Source organism: Pristiophorus japonicus, chromosome 16, assembly GCF_044704955.1.
Source record: "Pristiophorus japonicus isolate sPriJap1 chromosome 16, sPriJap1.hap1, whole genome shotgun sequence".
NCBI classification, from domain to species: Eukaryota; Metazoa; Chordata; class Chondrichthyes; family Pristiophoridae; genus Pristiophorus; species Pristiophorus japonicus.
Genome location: NC_091992.1, coordinates 64608373 through 64635088, shown reverse-complemented (window position 1 = coordinate 64635088; position 26716 = coordinate 64608373). Strand labels below are relative to the sequence as shown.

The 26716-nt window shown below is 48.2% G+C and overlaps 1 protein-coding gene across 6 annotated transcripts in view; it reads right to left on the bottom strand.

Annotated features, from left to right (window-relative positions):
• Positions 1-26716, bottom strand: part of ncf1 (neutrophil cytosolic factor 1) — a 299264-nt gene that overhangs the window by 15939 nt on the left and 256609 nt on the right. For 5 of the 6 annotated variants that reach the window (XM_070857395.1, XM_070857398.1, XM_070857396.1 and 2 more), the window contains one exon: positions 656-840. In XM_070857395.1, the coding sequence (XP_070713496.1) occupies positions 656-840 (185 nt within the window). Of the gene's footprint in view, positions 1-655; positions 841-13753; positions 13862-26716 lie in introns of those variants that run through there. The other variant, XM_070857400.1, reaches the window with a different exon arrangement.

Below are 26716 nucleotides of genomic sequence, written 5' to 3'. Positions count from 1 at the left end.
ATTGGCTGTACCTGTGGGACTCTGGGTGATTGGCAGTACCTGTGGGACTCTGGGTGATTGGCTGTACCTGTGGGGCTCTCAGTGATTGGCTGTATCTGTGGGGCTCTCAGTGATTGGCTGTACCTATGGGGCACTCAGTGATTGGCTGTACCTGTGGGGCTCTCAGTGATTGTCTGTACCTGTGGGACTCTCAGTGATTGGCTGTACCTGTGGGGCGATTGGTGATTGGCTGTACCTGTGGGACTCTCGGTGATTGGCTGTACCTGTGGGGCTCTCAGTGATTGGCTGTATCTGTGGGGCACTAAGTGATTGGCTGTACCTGTGGGACTCTCAGTGATTGGCTGTACCTGTGGGGCTATCGGTGATTGGCTGTACCTGTGAGGCTCTCAGTGATTGGCTGTACCTGTGGGGCTCTCAGTGATTGGCTGTACCTGTTAGGCTCTCAGTGATTGGCTGTACCTGTGGGATTCTGGGTGATTGGCTGTACCTGTGGGGCTCTCAGTGATTGGCTGTACCTGTGGGATTCTGGGTGATTGGCTGTACCTGTGGGTTTCTGGGTAATTGGTTGTACCTGTGGGGCTATCGGTGATTGGCTGTACTTGTGAGACTCTCAGTGATTGGCTGTACCTGTGGGGCTCTCAGTGATTGGCTGTACCTGTGGCCTGGGTTTTCTCCATGGTCCTTGGATCATGCTTCTGTTTCCAAACGTTGTGATTGGTCGCCGGGGTACTTTTGCTCTTCTGCTGCTGGAGATAGCGTTTGCTGTTGCGTCGGTACGTTTCCTGGCTGATCTGCTTCCGTTCCGTCTTGTGGATGCTCTGTGCATTACGTATGGTCGATCTGAAAATGTGCAATGGCATTATGAAGGGTGTGTGACGATGGGGCCAAACTCCCCTGTTATGTGGAGGAGAGCTTTAAATGTTCGGCCTGTTCTCCATGGAACAGCCAAGGTGAAGTTTTGACCCAATGGAACTTTTCAGGATGCTGAAAGTTTTTGATAAAATAGATAGTGAAAAATGATTCCTTCTGACAAGTGAGTCAATAATCAAAGGTTATAGATTTAAAATCATTGGCAAAGGATTGAGAGAGGAGATGAGAAGAATGTTTTCTATGAGAGAGTTGTCGGGACCTGGAATGCTCTACCTGAGAAGGTGCCGGAAGCTGGTTCCACCAATAATTTTGAAAGGGAGTTGGACGGGTACTTGAGGGGGAGGGATGTGGGGACAGAAAGCAGGAGTGGGGGGGTGGGGTGTGGGGGATGGGGAGAGGGGTGTGGGGGGTGAGGGGTGTGGGTGATGGGGGATGGGGTGGGATGTGGGCTGTGGGATGGGGTGTGGGGGATGGGGAGAGAGGTGTGGGGTGGGGAGAGGGGATGGGAGGTGGGAGTGGGGTGTGGGGCTCGGGGATGGCGATGTGGGTGTGGGGGATGGGAGGTGGGGGTGGGGGGTGTGGGGTGACGGGTGAGGGTGGGGGGGTGGGGGTGGGGAGAGGGGGTGGGGGGTAGGGTGGGGGATGGGGGTGGGATGTGGGATGGGGGATGGGGGATGGGGAGTGGGGTTGGGGGTGGGGTGTGGGAGTGGGTGTGGGGCTCGGGGATGGCGATGTGGGTGTGGGGGATGGGAGGTGGGGGTGTGGAGTGAGGGGTGAGGGTGGGGGGGATTGGGGAGAGGGGTGGGGTGTGGGGAGAGGGTGTGGGTGTGGGGGATGGGGGATGGGGAGTGGGGTTGGGGGTGGGGAGAGGGGATGGGAGGTGGGAGTGGGGTGTGGGGCTCGGGGTTGGCGATGTGGGTGTGGGGGATGGGAGGTGGGGGTGGGGGGTGAGGGGTGAGGGTGGGGGGGTGGGGGTGGGGAGAGGGCTATGGGGGTGGGGTGTGGGGGTGGGTGTGGGGCTCGGGGATGGAAGTGTGGGGGGTAGGGGATGTTCTCTATCTACGAGCCGGCACTGGCACAAATGGCCTTCTTCTCTTTCTATGAATACTGTCAAAAAAAGGCAGTGCTAAGTCGGAGCTCACACTCACTACCTGCCCCGCATTACAGAGCGAGGAAGCGAAGACTGGCTGTGATCAGTGCAGAGGCCTTTCTGTCAGCATCCTTGCCAGAGAAAATAAGGCCAGGAGATATCTTCATATTCATTTTCCACTTGTGGAACCCCATTTTTCAAATATTCCCCTTCACTCGATGATGTTCCCTTGCAGTGAGCACTGTGCATTAAGCACATCGCCATTGCCTTCCCTGGGCCAGCCTGCTGTGCCTGGCCTATGTCGCCGCGGATTGGCCTCGGAGCGAGGTGGGTGTGGTATTTGTTGGAGCTGCTCTGTGAGACACATGCAGCATGAGGTGAGCACTGATCCTGGGCAGTGCCAGGCTGAGGAGGAGCCGGTAATGAGCAGGCCGTGGGATAATATAGAAACATAGAAACATAGAAAATAGGTGCAGGAGTAGGCAATTCGGCCCTTCGAGCCTGCACCACCATTCAATAAGATCATGGCTGATCATTCCCTCAGTACCCCTTTCCTGCTTTCTCTCCATACCCCTTGATCCCTTTAGCCGTAAGGGCCATATCTAACTCCCTCTTGAATATATCCAATGAACTGGCATCAACAACTCTCTGCGGCAGGGAATTCCACAGGTTAACAACTCTCTGAGTGAAGAAGTTTCTCCTCATCTCAGTCCTAAATGGCTTACCCCTTATCCTTAGACTATGACCCCTGTTCTGGACTTCCCCAACGTCGGGAACATTCTTCCTGCATCTAACCTGTCCAGTCCCATCAGAATCTTATATGTTTCTATGAGATCCCCTCTCATCCTTTTAATCTCCAGTGAATACAGGTCCTGTTGATCCAGTCTCTTCGCATATGTCGGTCCTGCCATCCCGGGAATCGGTCTGGTGAACCTTCGCTGTACTCTCTCAATAGCAAGAACGTCCTTCCTCAGATTAGGAGACCATAACTGAACACAATATTCCAGGTGAGGCCTCACCAAGGCCCTTTACAACTGCAGTAAGACCTCCCTGCTCCTATACTTAAATCCCCTAGCTATGAAGGCCAACATACCATTTGCCGCCTTCACCGCCTGCTGTACCTGCATGCCAACTTTCAATGACTGATGAACCATGACACCCAGGTCTCATTGCACCTCCCCTTTTCCTAATCTGCCGCCATTCAGATAATATTCTGCCTTCGTGTTTTTGCCACCAAAGTGGATAACCTCACATTTATTCACATTATACTGCACCTGCCATGCGTTTGCCCACTCACCTAACCTGTCCAAGTCACCCTGCAGCCTCTTAGCATCCTCCTCACAGCTCACACCGCCAGCCAGCTTGTGTCATCTGCAAACTTGGAGATGTTACACTTAATTCCTTCATCGAAATCATTAATGTATATTGTAAATACCTGGAGTACCAGCACTGAGCCCTGCGGCACCCCACTAGTCACTGCCTGCCATTCTGAAAAGGACCCGTTTATCCCGACTCTCTGCTTCCTGTCTGCCAACCAGTTCTCTATCCACGTTAGTACGTTACCCCAATACCATGTGCTTTAATTTTGCACACCAATCTCTTGTGTGGGACCTTGTCAAAAGCCTTTTGAAAGTCCAAATACACGACATCCACTGGTTCTCCCTTGTCTACTCTTACCAGTTACATCCTCAAAAAATTCCAGAATATTTGTCAAGCAGGATTTCCCTTTCATAAATCCATGCTGACTTGTACCGATCCTGTCACTGCTTTCCAAATGCGCTGCTATTTCATCTTTAATAATTGATTCCAACATTTTCCCCACTACTGATGGCAGGCTAACCGGTTTATAATGACCTGTTTTCTGTCTCCCTCCTTTCTTAAAAAGTGGTGTTACATTAGCTAACCTCCGGTCCATAGGAACTTATCCAGAGTCGATAGACTGTTGGAAAATGATCACCCATGCATCCACTATTTCTAGGGCTACTTTCTTAAGTACTCTGGAATGCAGACTATCAGGCCCCGGGGATTTATCGGCCTTGAATCCCATCAATTTCCCGAACACAATTTCCCACCTAATAAGGATTTCCTTCAGTTCCTCCTTCTCACTAGACCCTCGGTCCTCTAGTATTTCCACAAGGTTATTTGTGTCTTCCTTCATGAAGACAGAACCAAAGTATTTGTTTAACTGGTCCGCCATTTCTTTGTTCCCCATTATAAATTCACCTGAATCTGACTGCAAGGAACCTACGTTTGTCTTCACTAATCTTTTTCTCTTCACATATCTGTAGAAGCTTTTGCAGTCAGTTTTTATGTTCCCAGCAAGCTTCCTCTCATACGCTATTTTCCCCCTCCTAATTAAACCCTTTTCCTCCTCTGCTGTATTATAAAATTCTCCCAGTCCTCAGGTTTTCTGCTTTTTCTGGCAAATTTATATGCCTCTTCCTTGAATTTAACACTATCCTTAATTTCCCTTGTTAGCCACGGTTGAGCCACCTTCCCTTTTTTATTTTTACTCCGGACAGGGATCTATAATTGTTGAAGTTCATCCATGTGATCTTTAAGTGTTTGCAATGGCCTATCCACAGTCAACCCTTTAAGTATCACTCGCCAGTCTATTCTAGCCAATTCACGTCTCATACCATCGAAGTTACCTTTCCTTAAATTCAGGACCCTAGTCTCTGAATTAACTGTGTCACTCTTCATCTTAATAAAGAATTCTACCATATTATGGTCACTCTTCCCCAAGGGGCCTCGCACAACAAGATTGCTAATTAGTCCTTTCTCATTACACATCACCCAGTCTAGGATGCCCAGCCCTCTAGTTGGTTCCTCGACATATTGGTCGAGAAAACCATCCCTAATACACTCCAAGAAATCCTCCTCCACCACATTGCTACCAGTTAGGTTAGCCCAATCAATATGTAGATTAAAGTCACCCATGATAACTGCTGTACCTTTATTGTACGCATCCCTAATTTCTTGTTTGATGCTGTCCCCAACCTCACTACTACTGTTTGGTGGTCTGTACATAACTCTCACTAGTGTTTTCTGCCCTTTGGTATTCCGTAGCTCCACCCATACAAATTCCACATCATCCAAGCTAATGTCCCTCCTTACTATTGCATTAATTTCCTCTTTAACCAGCAACGCCACCCCACCTCCTTTTCCTCTCTGCCTATCCTTCCTAAATGTTGAATACCCCTGGATGTTGAGTTCCCAGCCTTGGTCACCCTGGAGCCATGTCTTCGTAATCCCAATTATATCATAATCGTTAATAGCTGCCTGAGCAGTTAATTTGTCCACCTTATTACGAATACTCCTCGCATTGAGGCACAGAGCCTTCAGGCTTGTCTTTTTAACACTCTTTGTCCCTTTAGAATTTTGCTGTAATGTGACCCTTTTTGATTTTTGCCTTGTGTTTCTCTGCACTCCACTTTTACTATACTGCTTTCTATCTTTTGCTTCTGCCTCCATTTTATTTCCCTCTATCTCCCTGACGGGTTTAGACAAATTCTGACGGGTTTAGACAGGTTAGATGCAGGAAGAATGTTCCCAATGTTGGGGAAGTCCAGAACCAGAGGTCACAGTCTAAGGATAAGGGGTAAGCCATTTAGGACCGAGATGAGGAGAAACTTCTTCACCCAGAGAGTGGTGAACCTGTGGAATTCTCTACCACAGAAAGTAGTTGAGGCCAATTCACTAAATATATTCAAAAGGGAGTTAGATGAAGTCCTTACTACTCGGGGGATCAAGGGTTATGGCGAGAAAGTAGGAAGGGGGTACTGAAGTTTCATGTTCAGCCATGAACTCATTGAATGGCGGTGCAGGCTAGAAGGGCTGAATGGCCTGCTCCTGCACCTATTTTCTATGTTTCTATGTTTCTATGTTTCCCATCCCCCTGCCATATTAGTTTAATCCCTCCCCAACAGCACTAGCAAACACTCCCCCTAGGACATCAGTTCCGGTCCTGCCCAGGTGCAGACCGTCCAGTTGGTACTGGTCCCACCTCCCCCAGAACTGGTTCCAATGTCCCAGGAATTTGAATCCCTCCCTTCTACACCACTCCTCAAGCTCCGTATTCATCTGAGCTATCCTGCGATTCCTACTCTGACCAGCAGGTGGCACTAGTAGCAATCCTGAGATTACCACCTTTGAGGTTTTACTTTTTAATTTAACTCCTAGCTCCTTAAATTCAGCTTGTCGGAACTCCGCTTTTCCCCTATATTTACCTTATGCTGATAGATTTAGATGAAGAAAGACAGGAGGATACTAGAGTGGAGCATAAACGCCGGCATGGAGTGGGCTGAATGGCCTGTTTCTGTGTTGTATATCCTACATAATCCTATTGTGTGTGGCGGGCAGGGGGCCTGTGGTGGAGTGCGACCGGGGGGTGGGAGTGGGGCTGGGGGGGAGGGGGAGGGGGTGGCAGTGGGGCTGGGGTGCTGTGGTGCCAGGGGGTGAGTGGGGGGAGGGAATGGGACTTGGGGGGAGTGGGGCCAGGGGGAGAGTGGGGCCGGGGGGGAGCGGAAGCGGGGGGGAAGTGGGGGGGAGTGGGGCCAGGGGGAGAGTGGGGCCAGGGGGGAGGAGAATCGGGGGGGGAAGTGGGGGGGGGGTGGAGCTGGGGGGGCGGGGGGGGAGTGGAGCTGGAGCCATGTCTCCGTGATGTCAATTACATCGTATCCATTAACTGCTATCTGCGCAGTTAATTCGTCCACCTTATTCTGAATACTCCTCGCATTGAGGCACAGAGCCTTCAGGCTTGTCTTTTTAACACACTTTGCCCCTTTAGAATGTTTCTGTAATGTGGCCCTTTTTGCTTTTTGCCTTGGGTTTCTCTGCCCTCAACTTTTACTTTTCTTTTTTCTTTAGGGGGATGAAGAGGTATGGCGAGAAAGCAGGAATGGGGTACTGAAGTTGCATGTTCAGCCATGGACTCATTGAATGGCGATGCAGGCTCGAGGGGCCGAATGGCCTACTCCTGCATCTATTTTCTTTCTATCTATCTATCTATCTATCTATCTATCTATCTATCTATCTATCTATCTATCTATCTATCTATCTGTCTATCTATCTTTTACTTCTGCCCCCATTCTACTTCCCTCTGTCTCTCTGCATAGGTTCGCATCCCCCTGCCACATTAGTTTAAACCCTCCCCAACAGCACTAGCAAACACTCCCCCTAGGACATTGGTTCCAGTCCTGCCCAGGTGCAGACCAGCCGGTTTGTACTGGTCCCACCTCCCCCAGAACCAAGGAGCGCGTGCTCTGGGAGAGTCATCGAATGGGGATAGCGGGTATTCGTACTGACTGACCTCACCCTCAGACCTTGCATTTATATAACACCTTCACAACCTAGGGCACCCAAAGCAGCTTTATAGCCAATCAATGTTGTAATCTAGGACATGCACACAGCAAGATCCCACAGACAGCATTGTGACAATCACCAAATAATTTGTTTTAGGCATTGGTCGAGGAATAAATATTGGTCAGGACACCAGGGAGAAAGCCCCTGCTCTTCTTTATAAAAGTGCAATGGGTTCCTTTATGTCCACCTGAAAGACAGTGCTGCGCTCCCTCAGTACTGTCCCTCCGACAGTGCTGCACTCCCTCAGTACTGCCCCTCCGACAGTGCTGCACTCCCTCAGTACTGCCCCTCCGACAGTGCAGCACTCCCTCAGTACTGCCCCTCCGACAGTGCAGCACTCCCTCAGTACTGCCCCTCCGACAGTGCTGCACTCCCTCAGTACTGCCCCTCCGACAGTGCAGCACTCCCTCAGTACTGCCCCTATGACAGTGCTGCACTCCCTCAGTACTGCCCCTCCGACAGTGCGGCGCTCCCTCAGTACTGCTCCTCCGACAGTGCAGCATTCCCTCAGTACTGTCCCTCCGACAGTGCAGCACTCCCTCAGTACTGGCCCTCCGACAGTGCTGCACTCCCTCAGTACTGCCCCTCCGACAGTGCTGCACTCCCTCAGTACTGCCCCTCCGACAGTGCTGCACTCCCTTAGTACTGCCCCTCCGACAGTGCGGCGCTCCCTCAGTACTGCCCCTCTGACAGTGCTGCACTCCCTCAGTACTGCCCCTCCGACAGTGCAGCACTCCCTCAGTACTGCCCCGCCGACAGTGCAGCGCTTCCTCAATACTGCCCCTCTGACAGTGCGGCGCTCCCTCAGTACTGCCCCTCCGACAGTGCAGCACTCCCTCAGTACTGCTCCTCCGACAGTGTGACACTCCCTCAGTACTGCCCCTCCGACAGTGCAGCACTCCCTCAGTACTTACCCTCCGACAGTGCGGCACTCCCTCAGTTCTGCTCCTCCGACAGTGCGGCACTCCCTCAGTACTGCTCCTCCGACAGTGCGGCACTCCCTCAGTACTTACCCTCCGACAGTGCGGCACTCCCTCGGTACTGCCCCTCCGACAGTGCGGCACTCCCTCAGTACTGCCCCTCCAACAGTGCGGCACTCCCTCAGTACTGCACCAGGAGTGTCGGCGTAGATTATGTGTTCAAATTTTTGGAGTGGGATTTAAAGCCACAGACTCAGAGGCGAGAGTGTTACCTACCAAGCCACACAGACACTATGCCAATTTAAATGACACAAAAATCGAAGTGATTTTACATGTAGAAAGAAGAAGCTACATCCCATGTAGCTTGCTGTGTAGTTTGGATTTTGTCTCAGGACTAGATCTGAGCATTTTTTTCTTCTACCTACCCAAACCCATTCCCTGTACACCTGCTTGTAGAATGAATTGAATGCTTCAACTCAAGTCAGTATAAGCACACAAACTGTGCGTCCATTCCACAAGCCCTTGATTCGACCCATTTCTGCTCTACCCACAGAGTGTTGAGCTTTCTGCTGCACTTATGACAAAGATACAACAACAGAGCTGTGAAGACATACCTGGCCTTGAGTTTACAGCACAGAGTTACGGATCGAGTTTGAGTTTACAGCACAAAGTTACGGATCGAGTTTGAGTTTACAGCACAAAGTTACGGATCGAGTTTGATTTACTGCACAGAGTTACGGATCGAGTTTGAGTTTACAGCACAGAGTTACGGATCAAGTTTGAGTTTACAGCACAAAGTTACGGATCGAGTTTGAGTTTACAGCACAGAGTTACGGATCGAGTTTGAGTTTACAGTGCAGTGTGGTGCCCAAAACTGTACACAATACTCCAGGTGTGGCCTCAGCAAGGCCCTGTACAACTGTAGTAACACCTCCCTGCCCCTGTACTCAAATCCCCTTGCTATGAAGGCCAACATGCCATTTGCTTTCTTAACCGCCTGCTGTACCTGCATGCTAACCTTCAATAAATGATGTACCATGACACCCAGGTCTCGTTGCACTTCCCCTTTTCCTAATCTGTCACCATTCAGATAATAGTCTGTCTCTCTGTTTTTACCACCAAAGTGGATAACCTCACATTTATCCACATTATACTTCATCTGCCATGCATTTGCCCACTCACCTAACCTATCCAAGTCACTCTGCAGCCTCATAGCATCCTCCTCGCAGCTCACACTGCCACCCAACTTAGTGTCATCCTCAAATTTGGAGATACTACATTTAATGCCCTCGTCTAAATCATTAATGTACAATGTAAACAGCTGGGGCCCCAGCACAGAACCTTGCAGTACCCCACTAGTCACTGCCTGCCATTCTGAAAAGTCCCCATTTACTCCTACTCTTTGCTTCCTGTCTGACAACCAGTTCTCAATCCACGTCAGCACATTACCCCCAATCCCATGTGCTTTAACTTTGCACATTAATCTCTTGTGTGGGACCTTGTCGAAAGCCTTCTGAAAGTCCAAATATACCACATCAACTGGTTCTCCCTTGTCCACTCTACTGGAAACATCCTCAAAAAATTCCAGATTTGTCAAGCATGATTTCCCTTTCACAAATCCATGCTGACTTGGACCTATCATGTGACCTCTTTCCAAATGCGCTGCTATGACATCCTTAATAATTGATTCCATCATTTTACCCACTACTGATGTCAGGCTGACCGGTCTATAATTCCCTGTTTTCTCTCTCCCTCCTTTTTTAAAAAGTGGGGTTACATTGGCTACCCTCCACTCCATAGGAACTGATCCAGAGTCTATTGAATGTTGGAAAATGACTGTCAATGCATCCGCTATTTCCAAGGCCACTTCCTTAAGTACTCTGGGATGCAGTCCATCAGACCCTGGGGATTTATCGGCCTTCAAACCCATCAATTTCCCCAACACAATTTCCCGACTAATAAGGATTTCCCTCAGTTCCTCCTTCTTACTAAACACTCTGACCCCTTTGATATCCGGAAGGTTGTTTGTGTCCTCCTTAGTGAATACCGAACCAAAGTACTTGTTCAATTGGTCTGCCATTTCTTTGTTCCCAGTTATGACTTCCCCTGATTCTGACTAACCTTTTTCTCTTTACATATCTATAGAAACTTTTGCAGTCCGTCTTAATGTTCCCTGCAAGCTTCCTCTTGTACTCTTATTTTCCCTGTCCTAATCAAACCCTTTGTCCTCCTCTGCTGAATTCTAAATTTCTCCCAGTCCCCGGGTTCACTGCTATTTCTGGCCAATTTTTATGCCACTTCCTTGGCTTTAATACTATCCCTGATTTCCCTTGGTAGCCATGGTTGAGCCACCTTCCCTTTTTTATTTTTTCATCAGACAGGGATGTACAATTGTTGTAGTTCGTCCATGCGGTCTCTAAATGTCTGCCATTGCCCATCCACTATCAACCCCTTAAGTATCATTCGCCAATCTATCCTAGCCAATTCATGCCTCATACCTTCAAAGTTACCCTTCTTTAAGTTCTGGACCATGGTCTCTGAATTAACTGTTTCATTCTCCATCCTAATGTAGAATTCCACCATATTATGGTCACTCTTCCCCAAGGGGCCTCGCACAACGAGATTGCTAATTAATCCTCTCTCATTACACAACACCCAGTCTAAGATGGCCTCCCCCCTAGTTGGTTCCTCGACATATTGGTCTAGAAAACCATCCCTTATGCACTCCAGGAAATCTTCCTCCACCGTATTGCTTCCAGTTTGGTTAGCCCAATCTATATGCATATTCAAGTCACCCCTGATAACTGCTGCACCTGATGGTGTAAGCACAGACACCTTGCTCCCTCCCCACCCCTCAAGAGCAACCTGCCCCCCACCCCCCCGGAGCAACCTGCCCCCCCTCCCCCAGAGCAACCTGCCCCCCCTCCTCCCCCCGGGAGCAACCTAGCCCCCCTCCCCCCCCGGAGCAACCTGCCCCCCCTCCCCCCACCCGGAGCAACCTGCCCCCCCCACCCCCGGAGCAACCTGCCCCTCCCCTCCCCCTCCCCCTCCCCCCCGGAGCAACCTGCCTCCCCCCCCTCCGGAGCACTGCGGGGCTCCTGCCCACTGAGGGGGGTCCTCCCCACTGTGGGGGTCGGCTAGTTGTGATTAGGAGAGGGAGTTGGATGGATAGGAGACGTCAAATTAGCGTTGCACATTCAGTGATGTCAGACTGTGCCGAATGTAAATATCTGGAGGCACTACTGACCTCCCCAAAATGGCGGCCGGCGCAGGTAGCACCGCAAGTGGGCGGACTCGAGTCAGCTGCCATTTTTTCATCAAAACTTGCCTTAATGGCTGATGCGTTAAACCCCGAATTTTGAGGTCTGGAAATAAAGGGGAGAAACTCGTGTTCACCGAGAAAGTTGCGTTAACGGCCGCTGAAAATAGCCGCAGTCGCCAGTGGGACAAAATCCATCTGGGGGGCTGGGGATTGGTGGCACAGCACTTACCGTCGGTGCAACGCCGTCCTGGTAGATTAGTGGAGGTATCCGAGCCATGGTTCCTGCCCCGGTGCAACCTTTGACCTCGGCATTGACTCTGGGAACCAGGCTGTGGGGCTCACAAGGCATTGTGAGCAATGAAGAGGCCTGAGAATAAAAAGGGCCACGCGCACCGAAGCAATACAAAGTAACATTCAGTCAAACAATGTTGTGATCAACCCTTTATGACTTTCAAAAAAAATTTTACTTGAAAAAAATGTGATTATTCAGCACTTAAAGCTGCATTCCTTTCCTCATCTCAAAAAATGCTAAAAATGCCTCAGCACTAACACAAATGGCCCAGCGAGCCAGGGAAGGGGCACCCAGGGTCTCGGACCCAGCACTCCAGCTTTGTGCAGGGGGCCAACAAAGCGACACAGACCCTCTACCCACAGGGGCTAGGAGACCCTCCAGAGAGAAGGATGTGGGTCCACATCACCGAGGCCGTCACTGCCAGAAATGTCGCCCTCACCACCTGGCATCGGTGCCCAAAGAAACTTCACCAACTCGGAACCAGTGGTCAAGGTCAGTGAATGAATCTTCTAAAGCCATCTCCTCCTAACTACACCACTAGCCTCACACCCTGCTCAATGCACGACTCCCAGTCACTCACCGACCAACAATCTGCACCAATCACGAGGCACCTCTCCCATTCCGAGCCACACCTCACCGCTGCCGGCCATTCCTGGCAGGGACTGGCTGGGCCCTTGGCCAGCGACAGGGCTGAAAGGATACAAGATGCTGGTATCCTCGTACGCTCTCCTCCTCCTGGCCGGCACCTCTTGCTTTCCCACCCTCCCCTCACCACAACTCCACCCTTGTGCCTTCCTCATTTCACACACCCAAGAAATGCAGCCTGCCCAGCCAGTGGGTGAGCAAGAGGGTGAGGAGAGTGAAGAACAAGAAAAAGATTGATTCGAAACTCCCAGCCACCTGCTCCTCAAGTTCGACTAGCAAGGCCATCTGCAGTGTCCCCCACTGAGGGTCAGCAGCCTTTCACCACCCTGCTGCAGCATTGTGTGATGAACGGGGGTGCAAAATTCACAAGAACCCCTCCCCCCCAGTGTTTGGGCTCATTCGAAAGGAAATTTAATTTGGGACTATCTACCGAAAAGTTTGGAACCCTAAAGTGCTTATGGAAGAAACTATGAACTTTAATAGAATTTTGATCTCTATAAGACAAATTCAAGACTGTGGGCGGGCCTACAAGGACTGACAGGAGACAACCTGATTAGTGAGACTACCTGGGTGTAGGACTAAAGTAACCTGTCTGGAGAAATGGATATTCGAGAATCCTTCTCACAAGAGACATTAACATTACAAATGACCCAGAGATAGCTAACCATCAACATGAAACTGGAAGACCATTTCAGCATATACATCACAAAGAGGCCCAAACCAGCCTGTATGCAGAAAACTAAGCACAAAAGGACATTGCAATTACCAAGCTAATATTTTCGAACATCAACCCACCCAAAACATATCAACCTTTAATGAGCCCACCAAAATATTACAAAGAAGAGTCAAGCCCGCCAAATTTAAACAAAGGATTTTGAACTGATTTGGCGTCAAGATTAGAACCACTGAAATCGTATAACTGGCCCCCTGTTTTCAACAGAAGGTATGACACACTTTGCCATACAACTGAGGCCAAGCTGATGTCATCAAGACAAGGAGAGAAACCAACGCGACAGTTGTAAACTAACTTCTCCAGCCTCGAAGTCCTGAAGGAAGGATGAACATCACCATCGCGGCAGCACCTGACCACAACCAACTTGGTATCAATGGAAAACCACCGCGATCGACCAAACTCGAAATAAAACTCCAACTGGAAAAAAACGAACAATCGAAAAGTTTCCACTCTACAATCTAATCCTGACCTACCAACGGGTAAAACATTACCTAAAATACTGTAGAAACCTATTTCTAGCCAAAGAAAACGGGTACTTACCCCACAGATCCAAAACATGCCTTACCGCATCAGCGGACTCAACCCAACTGAAGATTGCGCAGCAAGAAGTCTTCTCCGATGTTCGGGGTACGGCAAGCACACCCTACCGCATCCAGTGAACCCCGAAACCGTGATCTACCGTTAACTGTCAAAAGGATTGGTAAGCATAGTCACTGCCTGCCCTGGAGTCTAACCTAGCTAGGATTAGGTATTGGGAGGTGGGAGGTGTAATCCTACTGTAACCCCCTTTGAATGTAATGTGTTGTTCTCTATTAGAGTCATTATAAGCTATTGTAACCCCCTCTGAGTGTGTAAGGTATTGTTTTTTTAATAAGTTTGAAAAAGTTTTGACATTGTACTTTCTTATTAGAGTAATTATAAGTTTGTAATTTCTTGACTGTAATAAAATCAAAGTTCTTTTGCATCAAACCAGTGTCCTTTGTATTTTGTCACTTCCCCCAAATAAATCCAGCGTTTAGAACCCAAGGGAGTGGGAGCCACTTTAACCATTTATGGTGATGGTTCTTACAGTGCGCTCTGCTGCACCATTTGAAGCAGGGTGGTGTGGTGAAACCTTGGTATGTTTCACACCATTTTTGCTCGTGAATTGTGCAAATTCTTCTGAACGAAATTGTGGACCATTATTCAAAACAATCTCTTCAGAGAGACCAAATGAAGAAAATAATTTTTGCAAAATGTCCAATGTATTACTTGTTGTTATTTTCCACATTGGAAACACCTCAACCCATTTCGAATGGCTATCAATCACAGTGAAGAACTGTTGTCCTTCTAACACAGTAAAATCAATATGTAGCCTATGCCACAACCTGGGAGGCCATTTCCATGGCTGTAATGGTACTGGTGGTGGTTGCTTGCTTACCGATTGACATGTCGTACACTGACTCACGATGTATTCTATATCTTTATCAAGACCTGGCCACTCTTGGTCAAGCACATTCCCAGGTGCTGGTCATGGAGGTCTCCTAATAATTTGGACCTGAATTTACTTGGCACAACCACTCTTGCACCCCACATGATACAATCTTTATTGACTGATAATTCATTCCTACAAATGAAGAATGGATGTGTACCTTTGTCTGTTACCTGGATTGGGCATCCATTTGCAATATACTCATACACCTTTGACATCACTGGGTCACGTTTGGTTGCGCTACCAATCTCTTCAGCTGTGACTGGCAGTGTATGAAAAATAAAACACTTCTTCCCTATTGGGTGTAACTTGTGATGGGGAAGGCAATCTAGACATTGCATCAGCATTACTGTGATCAGCTGATCGTCTGTATTCAATATCATATGTATATGCTGACAAAATCAAAGCCCATCTCTGCATTTGGGCTGCAGCTAATGTTGGAACTGGGGACTTTGGATGGAGGATTGCTGTTAGGGGCTTATGGTCCGTAACGATGGTAAACTTATGACCAAAGAGGTATTTGTGAAACTTCTTCACTCCAAAAATTAATGCCAAAGCTTCCCTTTCAATTTGCACATAATTACTCTCACTGGCACTGAGAGTGCGTGAAGCAAAAGCAATTGGTCTCTCCTCCCCACTACTTAATACATGAGAGATTACTGCCCCAACTCCATACGGAGAGGCATCACATGTTAGCTTAATCTCCTTAGATATATCATTGTGAACTAACATGGTGCTCTCTACTAATTTGCTTTTACACTCCTTGAATGCTGTATCACATTCTTTTGACCACTTCCAATAGACCTGTTTTTTCAAAAGTTCATTCAGTGGATGCAATACTGTAGCCAAATTTGGTAGGAACTTCCCATAATAGTTCAAAAGACCCAAGAATGTACGAAGTTCAGTGACATTCCAGGGAGTGGGTGCATTTCTAATTGCATCCAATTTTTCCATGGTTGGATATAAACCATCTTTGTCCACTCTGTACCCTAAGTACTCCACTGAGTTTTTAAATAACTCATACTTACGAGCAGACACTTGTACTCTGTGCTTCTCTAGCCGTTCGAGGGCTTCATTCAACATGTTATTATGAATTTGCCTATTTGGTGCTGAAATTAGTATGTTATCCAAATAACATATTACCCCTTCAATACCTTGCAAAATCAGGTTCATCACCCCTTGGAATATGGCAGGGGCGGAAGACACTCCAAACGGTAGCCTATTAAATTGATATAGGCCTAGATGAGTATTTATAGTCAAACATGACTTGGACTCCTCATCTATTTCAAGCTATAAGTAGGCATTCGTAAGATCCGGTTTTGAGAAGATCTGACCACCTGTCAGTGTTTTGAACAAATCTTCTATATTCGGCAATGTATTGGGGACATTATCCTCTAGAACCTGGTTTACGGTTACTTTATAATCACCACACAATCTTACCTTACCATCGGACTTAGGTACAACAACAATGGGTGTAGCCCAATTACATCGATCTATCTTACAAATAATGTTCTCAGTCTCTAGTCTTTTGAGTTCTTGCTCAACTTTCTCCTTGAGTGCATATGGTACAGAACGTGGCTTGTAGTAAACCGATCTAGTGTCCTTCTGTACCCTGACACTCGCCTTGGAGCCTGTCCGTTTCGCAGAACACCTTCAGATACTTCTTGATAACCTCATCCGTTGATGAAAATCTCGCTTCCACACAGAAAATCTTACTCCAATCCAGCTTCAGTGAGCTCAACCAATTTCTTCCTAGTAAGGCCGGCTTGTCTCCTTTCACTACTATTAGAGGCAAGTTCTGAAATTGATCTTTATATTTCACCGGTACGGTGATACGACCTACCACAGGAATTTTCTCTCCAGAGTAGCTTTGCAGCTCTATCTTGGAGTTCTGCAGTTGGAAATTTGTCGAGGTACAGTGACTCTGGTACTACACTCACGGATGCATCCGTGTCAATTTCCATTGGTATCTTGAATCCCGCAACATCTATGTGGATTTTGATGCTTTCCGAATTGCTGTCCGTTAACCTCGTGCTCCTGATGACGTGTAAATCTAACATCTCCTTGTCCTGTTATTGTTCTTCCATGCTATGTAGTCTCTTGGGATTTCTACTCATAGCTTTGAAAGCTGGTTTATCCTTCAGTCAGCATGCCTTCGCAAGATGCCCAGTCTTTCTGCAGAAGAAACACTCTGCCTTCACGTATGGACAACTTTGAGCAATGTGTTGTCCCAGGCACCTATAGCACGACTTCGACGCTGTTAGAATTTCCAGTTTCTGAGACTTTGGGCCCCCCACCATCTTTTACTTTGAACCTGCAGGTGAGTTACCTCGGTTGACTGACGACCGTAATTATTATTTAATTCTCGGGACTATTGTTCGGCCATGCTCACCGACCTCGCTGTCTGACAAGCAATCAAAAGTCAAGTCATCCATCGTCAATAACTTCCTTCTGATCGCATCATTTTTCACCCCACAAACAAAATGATCCCATAATGCTCGGTTTTGAAAGTTTCCAAAGTGCATCGATAGCTTTTTTAATGCTACAATGTAATCACTGATACTCTTATCAGTCTTTTGATTCCTAATCCCGAAATTATAGCTTTCAGCAATTTCTAACGGTTTGGGGTTATACTGCTGCTCCAGCTTCGTAAAAATCTCTTTAAGCGTTGTGTCCTTTGGCACAAGCAGATTTGCAAGAGTGTCATATAATGCCGGACCTGCCTCCGATAAGAAGATCGCTTTCTTACGTTCCAACACAGCCCGGTTCTGGACTGCCTTGTCTGGAACTTTGCTTTTGTTATTTGCAGTGAAATACATTTCTAGCCGATCCACATATGCTTTAAAACATTCCCCTAAATGTCCAATTACACCTGCCGTTTTAATCTCTAGCTGTTCACACCGTGTGCTGTATTTTACCTCGGATTTTGTAGCTTTTTTCCAAAGACAGAAACTTCCAAAGTCTCTCTGTCGGCTGGCTGAATCCTTCCCCAACAAAATTTAAGCTTTAAAGCATCCGAAAAATCCCATCTCGCCGCCAAATGTGATATATTCATAGAGCACAAGCACACATAGCTTCCTACATGGCAGGCAGCTCTCTCGGAAGCCTCTGGAATCTGCCTGGTTGTGTTTATTAAAACTCTGCCATTGCAGTACACAATGCGTTCATAGCCACAGTGTGGAGCTACAAACATTAAAAGCTTACAGAGTGGAACAGGCAGGGTGGTGGCCAGGACTCAGGGAAGACGTCCGCGAGTTCTGTGCTAACTGTCTGGTGTGCACGGCCAACAACCCCGACCCCAGAAAAGAAAGGTGTCTATGGGACATGTCAGGAGGGTAGAGGGACCCTGGCAGTCGATCCAAATCGATTACATCGGGTCCCCACCCACTGCCCAGGGAGGCTACAAGTACTGCCTAGTATTGGTGGACATATTCTTCTCATGCCGAACAGTCACTGCCATGGGAACAGCTAGGATCCTGGTCAGAGAAGTGTTCTCCCGATGGGGACTACCACACGTGGAGTCCGACCAAGGGAGTCACTTCACCGGGCAGGTGATGCAGGAGACCCTTAAGGTGCTCGGCATCAAAGGAATATGGCATGGCAGTCATCCGGGCCTGTGGAGCGTTTAAACCGCACCATCAAAGAAAGGCTGCGCAAAGAGACAGGGGACTCACCCAAGGGGTGGGTAGAGGTTCCACCACTGGTCCTCATGGGGATCCGGGCCAGCCAGTCAAAGAGCACGGGGTATTTCCCGTACGAGCTCATGACTGGCAGAGCCCCACCCATGTGTTAGCCCCGGTACTCACGGAAGGTCAGCTTAGGGAAGCGAACCGGGACAGCTTTGCCAGGAATCTGTTTGAACACCTGAAACAGATTCACTGGCAGGCTGCTAACAACATGGGAAAACAACATCGGAGCAACCGACTGCTGCTAGAGCCCCGCAAGCACCGTGAGTGGGAACTACGCTCGAGTAGGGGCCTTTGAGGCACTGTACATGGGACCGTACCACATTGTCGACAAGGCAAGCCCCATGGTCTATGCCATAAAATTGCCCCGCCGAACAAAGTGGTTCCACATAAATCGGTGCAAACTTTTCAACCCAGGGGCCGCTGAAGCAAAACGTAAGGAACGGCCAAAAACGGTCAACCGTACTAAAGTCAGGGACCCCCAGCCAGCAGCCCCCGACTGTGGAAATCCCACAGGGGACGTGGCAGACCCACAGACTGCACCTAGACGGGCGGTGCACTGTGTTACTGGAGGAGTTGCCCCCCCAATCATTTGGGACTCAGACGCACCCCCAGCAGCCGGAGACTTAAGAAGGACTCCCCGCACACCGCGGCCAAAGACACCATGGTCACCAGCGCTCCAATTTAAATGGTTCAACCCCGGGAAAGGGACCAGTCGCAAATGGGCACCTAAGGTCAGAGACCAGCCCGCGAACAGGGACACCCAGCCGGTAACCTCGGGCAACGAGGGACCCTCAGAAGAGATAGCGGTGGACCAGCCACCAAGTGGGAGACCCCAGCCTGTAGCCCTCAGCCAGGCAGAACCCCCAGGGGAAGAAACGAACTAGGCAGCCACCCCCAAAGGAGTGGTGTGCTGCAGCACCGGAGGGGAAGTTCCCCCGATAGTGTGGGCCTCAAACCCGCCTCCGGATCCAGCGGTGCAGACCGACCTGTTACCGACCTCGCTGGACACCCAGCGGGAGAAGAAGGAAAGACGGCAGGAATTAACATGACCACCTGGAGACGGGTGGCAGATGTACATATATAGTATGATATGGATTTAAGAAGGTTTAGTGAGCAATTTAGAGTAATGTAAGATTGTCTGTGTAATAAGTATATATGTATTAGTAACTGGGATAAGGGAAAGAATCTACCTGTGCAGTTATTAAAAGAAGCACAGGCCGGGTAATACCTGGGAGTAAGAAGAATCTATTAAGGAAAGTACCGGTGAGATAACGAGTAAAACGGCTGTGAGATAAAAGTAACAGCAGAAATCAGTCCACAAGGAACTGAATAAGACAGACAGTCGATTAAAGACTACACTATGTCTGAAAGGAAGAGAGCCCAAATTGGAACTCGGTCACCTTTGTCAAGCCAGAGAACTTTCTCAGGGCGAGACAATCTGTTTTATGTGCCCCTACAGGAGAGAGAGCAGCATGAGAAGGATCCTGTTCCTGCTCGCCCTGATAAGGATGAGCAGCAGTGACCGAGGAGACGTGGAAGAATCCCTCGTTTACGGGTGTTCAGGAGGGAGAGCACCGATCGTAACCGCCGGGGGTGGCCCACGAGACGTGGAAGAATTCGCCGTTTACGCCCACGGGGGAAAATGGCCGGGATGGCTGGGATCGAATTGTACCCGCTACTCCAGCCAGGAAGGTTTTACCTACAGGGAGGCCTCACTTCCATGCCCCCGGATACGGATCATCGCTGACCGAGTCAGTGTTACGGAGGGAAAGTGTGTGTGTTTGACTTGCAAAGGAAACATTCCCTTGGGAAGATGGTGGTGGCTCACAAAACTCAGCAAGGACGCATGGGACCAGGAATCGGACTGGGAAAGACTTGGTAACGATACGTACCGCACCATCACGGGGACACGGGGAGGAGTAAAAGTGTGTTGGGACAAATGGGAATCCGAACAAGGAATTTTCGTTTGCATGTGGGGATCAGAGAATATTTGTCCTGCAGGCATATCGATCGCCTTCGCCAGGCAATGGCAAGATGAAGGGGAAGGGATGGGGTGGGATTCTAGCCTACACGGTGCGCGGTCCCACACTCCCCACTCCCAATTAACGCCCCGAACTAAGAGCACACATTCAGAAACCCCTGCCCACAACCCCGCCAATACGCACAGTAATAGAAAGATGTCCTATCACCACCAAGGGACCTGGGAACGGATTAGTATTAGTACCGACCGAAAAGGTATTATATCAGGGGCTACATTATGCAGTAGCTTCAGTAATATTAAACCTTACTGAGGTACACCTACTTGCATGGTGTACGGAGGAAACAGAGCTGCTATACCAGGCCCTACTTAGAGACATGTTCAAGAAATTTTATGAGTTAGACTTTGGAAATGTAGACAAAGCAGACTTATACACCCTAAATGCTAGGGACACCATGGGCTCAGGGAGACCGAGAAGGGGAATCATAAACGACGTTTTCACTACCTACAATACAGCATCCTCTGTAATAAATAGCCTAGATGGCATAGAACTGCAAACACAGATAAATGGTTTAAAGACCCAATTGAGAAAATTCCTGAAGCAAGAGAATACAGTAGTAGGTTCAGAACTACACGAGGACTAGGCTATGACTGTCCATTTAAAGGAAATAGTGGCTGAGCTGGAAAAACATGCACAGAAAGTGAATGCACTCATTCGGGAGGATAGAAATGCTTCTGACCAGGCTGCACAGAACGGGGTGTGCGTACTATATGAGGCATGGTTGTTGGGCGAGGGCTGCAACAACCTGGAGGATTTAAAACAAGGTGTAGTCCCCTCTTGGATCAGAAACAAACACCTCGCAGCCCTCCACCCGTACAGCAATTCACTAAGCCCATGCCAGCTCTGCCTAGCCTCTGAAGCCTTTCCTGTCCCAGTAGACTGTGGGAAATCTAACCACACCATTATGGGGATAGTATTAAGGATGCCGGCCATGAGTGGGACAGCCCGACCCGCACCGGTATACCGGGTGGAGAACATTGGAGTTATTCAGGGAGGTGCACACATTCGTTTCGCAGCGGTCCCACCCTATGTCATAAAGTGGGAGCACGCTGTAACGGGTACTGACCTCTCCGGGTGCCGGAGCTGGGTGCACACGTAATATTGTGTCCCCAGTACTTGAGTGCCCATTCAAAGTCACAGTGTGAGTTTAAAGCTGCTGGCGCACAGCCTATTAACTGCACCATGGAGATAATCGCACAGGACCATGTCCCTCCACAGGTAGTATACATAGGGGCTGGGACATAGTGTGTCACCACCAGTGCCCCCCTCTACCAACATGGACACTTCTGGTGTCCGGTAAGTGACAGCAGTTTTTGCTTCAAACCTGAGGCATCAGTTCAAGTGGCCCAGGAACGGATTGTCCCCATTCCTGTCCACCTCACTATGAAGGAAAACATTACAAACCTGCAGGATTATGTTGTACATTTTGGCTATGCAATTCCCCCTCTACCCGAACATCTCATCGCTCTGCTAAAAGCTGTAATTATCTCACAAAAACACTTCTACACTCTCGAACAGAAAACAATTGAGATAGGGAAAAAGATTCTCGAGATCACCATTCCGCCTTGGTGGGACCTTTTCAGAAATATAGAAGTCTTAGTCTGGATCCGAATCGCTTCCCACACTTTAGTTATCTGTCAACTCGCGATTATACTTTACTTATGGTGTCGCACTTGCCGAGTGAAATGCAGAGGCCGTCAGGTCAGGCACCAAAGGGTGCTATACACTCCTTGGCCGAACTTGGGAATCGCGCAGGCAGGGATGACACCATGCTCCCATATTTAATTTGTGTTTGATTTTACCTGCTGTAAACCGCAAAATCTCGAGTGTTGTAAGAGTGTTACTTAAACTGTGTTTGACTATGTACCTTTATGTTACCCGAGAATGTGTTTGACTATGTGCTTTTATTTTTACTTTACTTAAAGTTGTATTTGACTGTATACTGTTATTATACTATGAAAGCCGAGTAGAAGAGCTGTAACTTAATTATAATGATCTTATTCACCTGTAAATTGCATTGCATTTCAACTGGGGTTGCAGGGTAATGTTTAGCTAGTATAAATGCAGGGAAGGTTGACTCTCGGGAGCAGGAATGTTGCTTACCTTGATTGAGACGCAAGAGTGTGTAGTGTCAACAGGGGGGACTGAAGGATGCAAAATTCACAAGAACCCACCCAGTGTTTGGGCTCATTCGAAAGGAAATTTAATTCGGGACTATCTACCAAAAAGTTTGGAACCATAAAGTGCTTATGGAAGAAACTATGAACTTTAATAGAATTTAATAGAATAGGGTGTGAGGACTAAAGTAACCTGTCTGGAGAAATGGGTATTCGAGAATCCTTCTCACAAGAGACATTAACATTACAAATGACCCAGAGATAGCTAACCATCAACTTGAAACTGGAAGACCATTTCAGCATATATATCACAAAGAGGCCCAATCCAGCCTGTATGCAGAAAACTAAGCACAAAAGGACATTGCAATTACCAAGCTAATATTTCCATCAGGAAACAGTTTTCGAACATCAACCCATCCAAAACATATCAACTTTTAACGAGCCCGCCAAAATATTACAAAGAAGAGTCAATCCCACCAAATTTAAACAAAGGATTTTGAACTGATTTGGCGCCAAGATTAGAACCACTGAAATCGTATAACTGGCCCCCTGTTTTCAATAGAGCATATGACACACTTTGCCATACAACCGAGACCAAGCTGATGTCATCAAGACAAGGAGAGAAACCAACGCGACAGTTGTAAACTAACTTCTCCAGCCTCGAAGTCCTGAAGGAAGGAAGAACATCACCATCGCGGCAGCAACTGACCACAACCAACGTGGTATCAATGGAAAACCACCGCGATCGACCAAACTTGAAACAAAACTCCAATGGGAAAAAGCCAAAGAATCGAAAAGTTTCCACTCTACAATCTAATCCTGACCTACCAACGGGTAAAACATTACCTAAAAGACTGTAGAAACCTATTTCTAGCCAAAGAAAACGGGTACTTACCCCACAGATACAAAATGCACCTTACCGCTTCAGCGGACTCAACCCAACTGAAGATTGCGCAGCAAGAAGTCTTCTCCGACATTCGGGGTACGGCAAGCAGACCCTACCGCATCCAGCGAACCCCGAAACCGCGATCTACCGTTAACTGTCAAAAGGATTGGTAAGCATAGTCCCTGCCTGCCCTGGAGTCCAACCAAGCTAGGATTAGGTATTGGGAGGTGGGAGGTGTAATCCTACTGTAACCCCCTTTGTGTTGTTCTCTATTAGAGCCATTATAAGCTATTGTAACCACCTCTGAGTGTGTAAGGTATTGTTCTTTAATAAATTTGAATAAGTTTTGACATTGTACTTTCTTATTAGAGTAATTATAAGTTTGTAATTTCTTGACTGTAATAAAATCAAAGTTCTTTTGCATCAATCCAGTGTCCTTTGCACTTTGTCACTTCCCCCAAATAAGTCCAGAGTCTAAAACCCAAGGGAGTGGGAGCGATTCGAACCGCTCAAGTTGGTCAGAAGGTAACCTGAACCCCTCATAGAGACCACCCCCTTACAGTGACATCAGTAGGATAGGCAAAGGCTCACACAAGACACTCACTAAGGGAATGTATATGGATGGTGAGTTGATTTCTTGATGTCACCTTGGATGGATAGACGTATGTAGGTGGTTTGGAAAATTTCCTTTGTGGCGGCTTTTATTCCACCAATGTGGCCAAGAGGATGCTGCGATGGTCAGTAGCAGAAGGAAAGTAAGGCATGGGACTAATGTTGAAAGGGGAATTGGGGTTGTGGTCGCTGGTACCGCAGGCAGATGATTCCATCCCAGATATCCGGCCAGAAAGCGGCTGCCCGGGTTCCCTCCTTCCTTCTCCTTCCGTCTGCCTCCTCTTCTTCTGTGTCTTCCTCTTCCCTCTATGAGCGGATGCTGTAAATCTGAAATGCCAGCATAAATTGCGGGAAATACTCATCAGGTCAGACAGCATCTCGACCTGAGACGTGAACTCTGTTTCTCTCTCCACGGATGTTGCCTGATCTGATTTGCAGCATTTTCAGAGGCCTTCCTTTACCATCCAAAGCCTTACAAGTGTCCAGCAGCACTCCCTACATACTTAAAAACTCTTAACACGTATTGCAGCAAGCCACTACTTATATAAAATCAAAAAACCCAATCCAAAAACTTAATTAGAAATTTACCTGAAATGTGTGTGTCCCTTTAAGAGGTGCTAACATCGCCACTATCGGCCTATTGACCCAGCGCTGAAGGGTCGAAGTTCGTGTTTGTGACGTTAATTCAGCGTTGTACAGCGCTGCCATTTTGTCCAGTGTAGCGCTGCCAGTTACCAGCAACACAAATGTAAGGACAAAATGCCGTTTTGGCGCCATTTAATGGCGCTATTGGGGGGGCGGTCAGGCCATGAATTTCTCGCCCGTTGATTATATGAAGATTGTGCTTCTCCAAGATAAAGAGCCCCAGCTCTCCTAGTCTGTCCTGATATTGGAGGATCCATAAACTGGCTATGAATCGAGTAGCCCTCCACTGAATCCTCTCTGGGTCTCCATATTCCCCACAGTAGTTCGGGAGATCGAGGCCCTGATAAAAGGATGCGGAGCTCGGGAGGAGGAGCGGCAGTTCAGGAGATCGAGGCCGAAGGTAAAACAAAGAAATAAAAATAAACTGAAGTGTGACGTCACATCCAAGCGGGTAAGTGATTGGCTGGTTGATTGGTGAGTAGTTTTTCTTTTCTTTTCCTTTTTCGTATCAGTAAGAAACCTTTGGCATTGTTGCCAAATTAAGTACATTTAAGGGTTAAGTCATGGCAGGAGAGCCCAGACCCATGTCGTGCTCCTCCTGTGCTATGTGGGAAATCAGGGACACTTCCAGTGTCCCTGACTACTATGTGTGCAGGAAGTGTGTCCAGCTGCAGCTCCTGACAGATCGCATTGTGGCACTGGAGCTGCACATGGATTCACTCTGGAGCATCTGCGATGCTGAGGATGTCGTGAATAGCACGGTTAGTGAGTTAGTCATACCGCAGGTAAAGGTTGCAAAGGCAGGGAATGGGTGACTATCAGGCAGACCAGGAGTAGGAAGGTAGTGCAGGAGTCCCCTGCGGTCATCTCCCTCCAAAACAGATATACCGCTTTGGATACTGTTAGGGGAGATGGATCATCAGGGGAAGGCAGCAGCAGCCAAGTTCATGGCACCATGCTGTACAGGAGGGCAGGAAAAAAGGTGGGAGAGCTGTAGTGGTAGGGGATTCTATCGTAAGAGGAATAAATAGGCGTTTCTGCAGCCGCAATCGAGACTCCAGGATGGTATGTTGCCTCCCTGGTGCAAGGGTCAAGGATGTCTCAGAGCGGCTGCAGGGCATTCTGGAGGGGGAGGGTGAACAGCCAGTTGTTGTGGTGCATATAGGAACCAACGATATAGGTAAAACATGGGATGAGATCCTACAACTTGAATGTAGGGAGCTAGGAGTTAAATTAAAAAGTAAGGCCTCAAAGTTAGTAATCTCTGGATTGCTACCAGTGCCACGTGTTGTCAAAGTAGAAATAACAGGATAGCTCAGATGAATACGTGGCTTGAGGAAAGGCGCAGGAGGGAGGTATTCAAATTCCTGGGACATTGGAACCGGTTCTGGGGGAGGTGGGACCAGTACAAACCGGACGGTCGACACCTGGGCAGGACCGGAACCAATGTCCTAGGGGGAGTGTTTGCTAGTGCTGATGGGGAGGAGTTAAACTAATATGGCAGGGGGATGGAAATCTATGCAGGGAGATAAATCTATGCAGGGAGGCAGAAGCAAAAGATAGAAAGCAGAATAGTAAAAGTGGAGGGCAGAGAAACCCAAGGCAAAAATCAAAAAGGGCCACATTACAGCAAAATTCTAAAGGGTGCTAAAAAGACAAGCCTGAAGGCTCTGTGCCTCAATGCGAGGAATATTCGGAATAAGATGGATGAATTAACTGCACAGATAGCTGTTAACAGATATGATGTAATTGGGATTACGGAGACATGGCTCCAGGGTGACCAAGGCTGGGAACTCAACATACAGGGGTATTCAATATTCAGGAAGGATAGACAGAAAGGAAAAGGAAGTGGGGTAGCGTTGCTGGTTAAAGAGGAGATTAACGCAATAGTAAGGAAGGACATTAGCGTGGATGATGTGGAATCTGTTTGGGTAGAGCTGTGGAACACCAAAGGGCAGAAAACGCTCGTGGGAGTTGTGAACAGACCATTAAACAGTAGTAGTGAGGTTGGGAATGGCATCAAAAAGGAAATTAGGGATGTGTGCAATAAAGCTACAGCAGTTATCATGGGTGACTTTAAT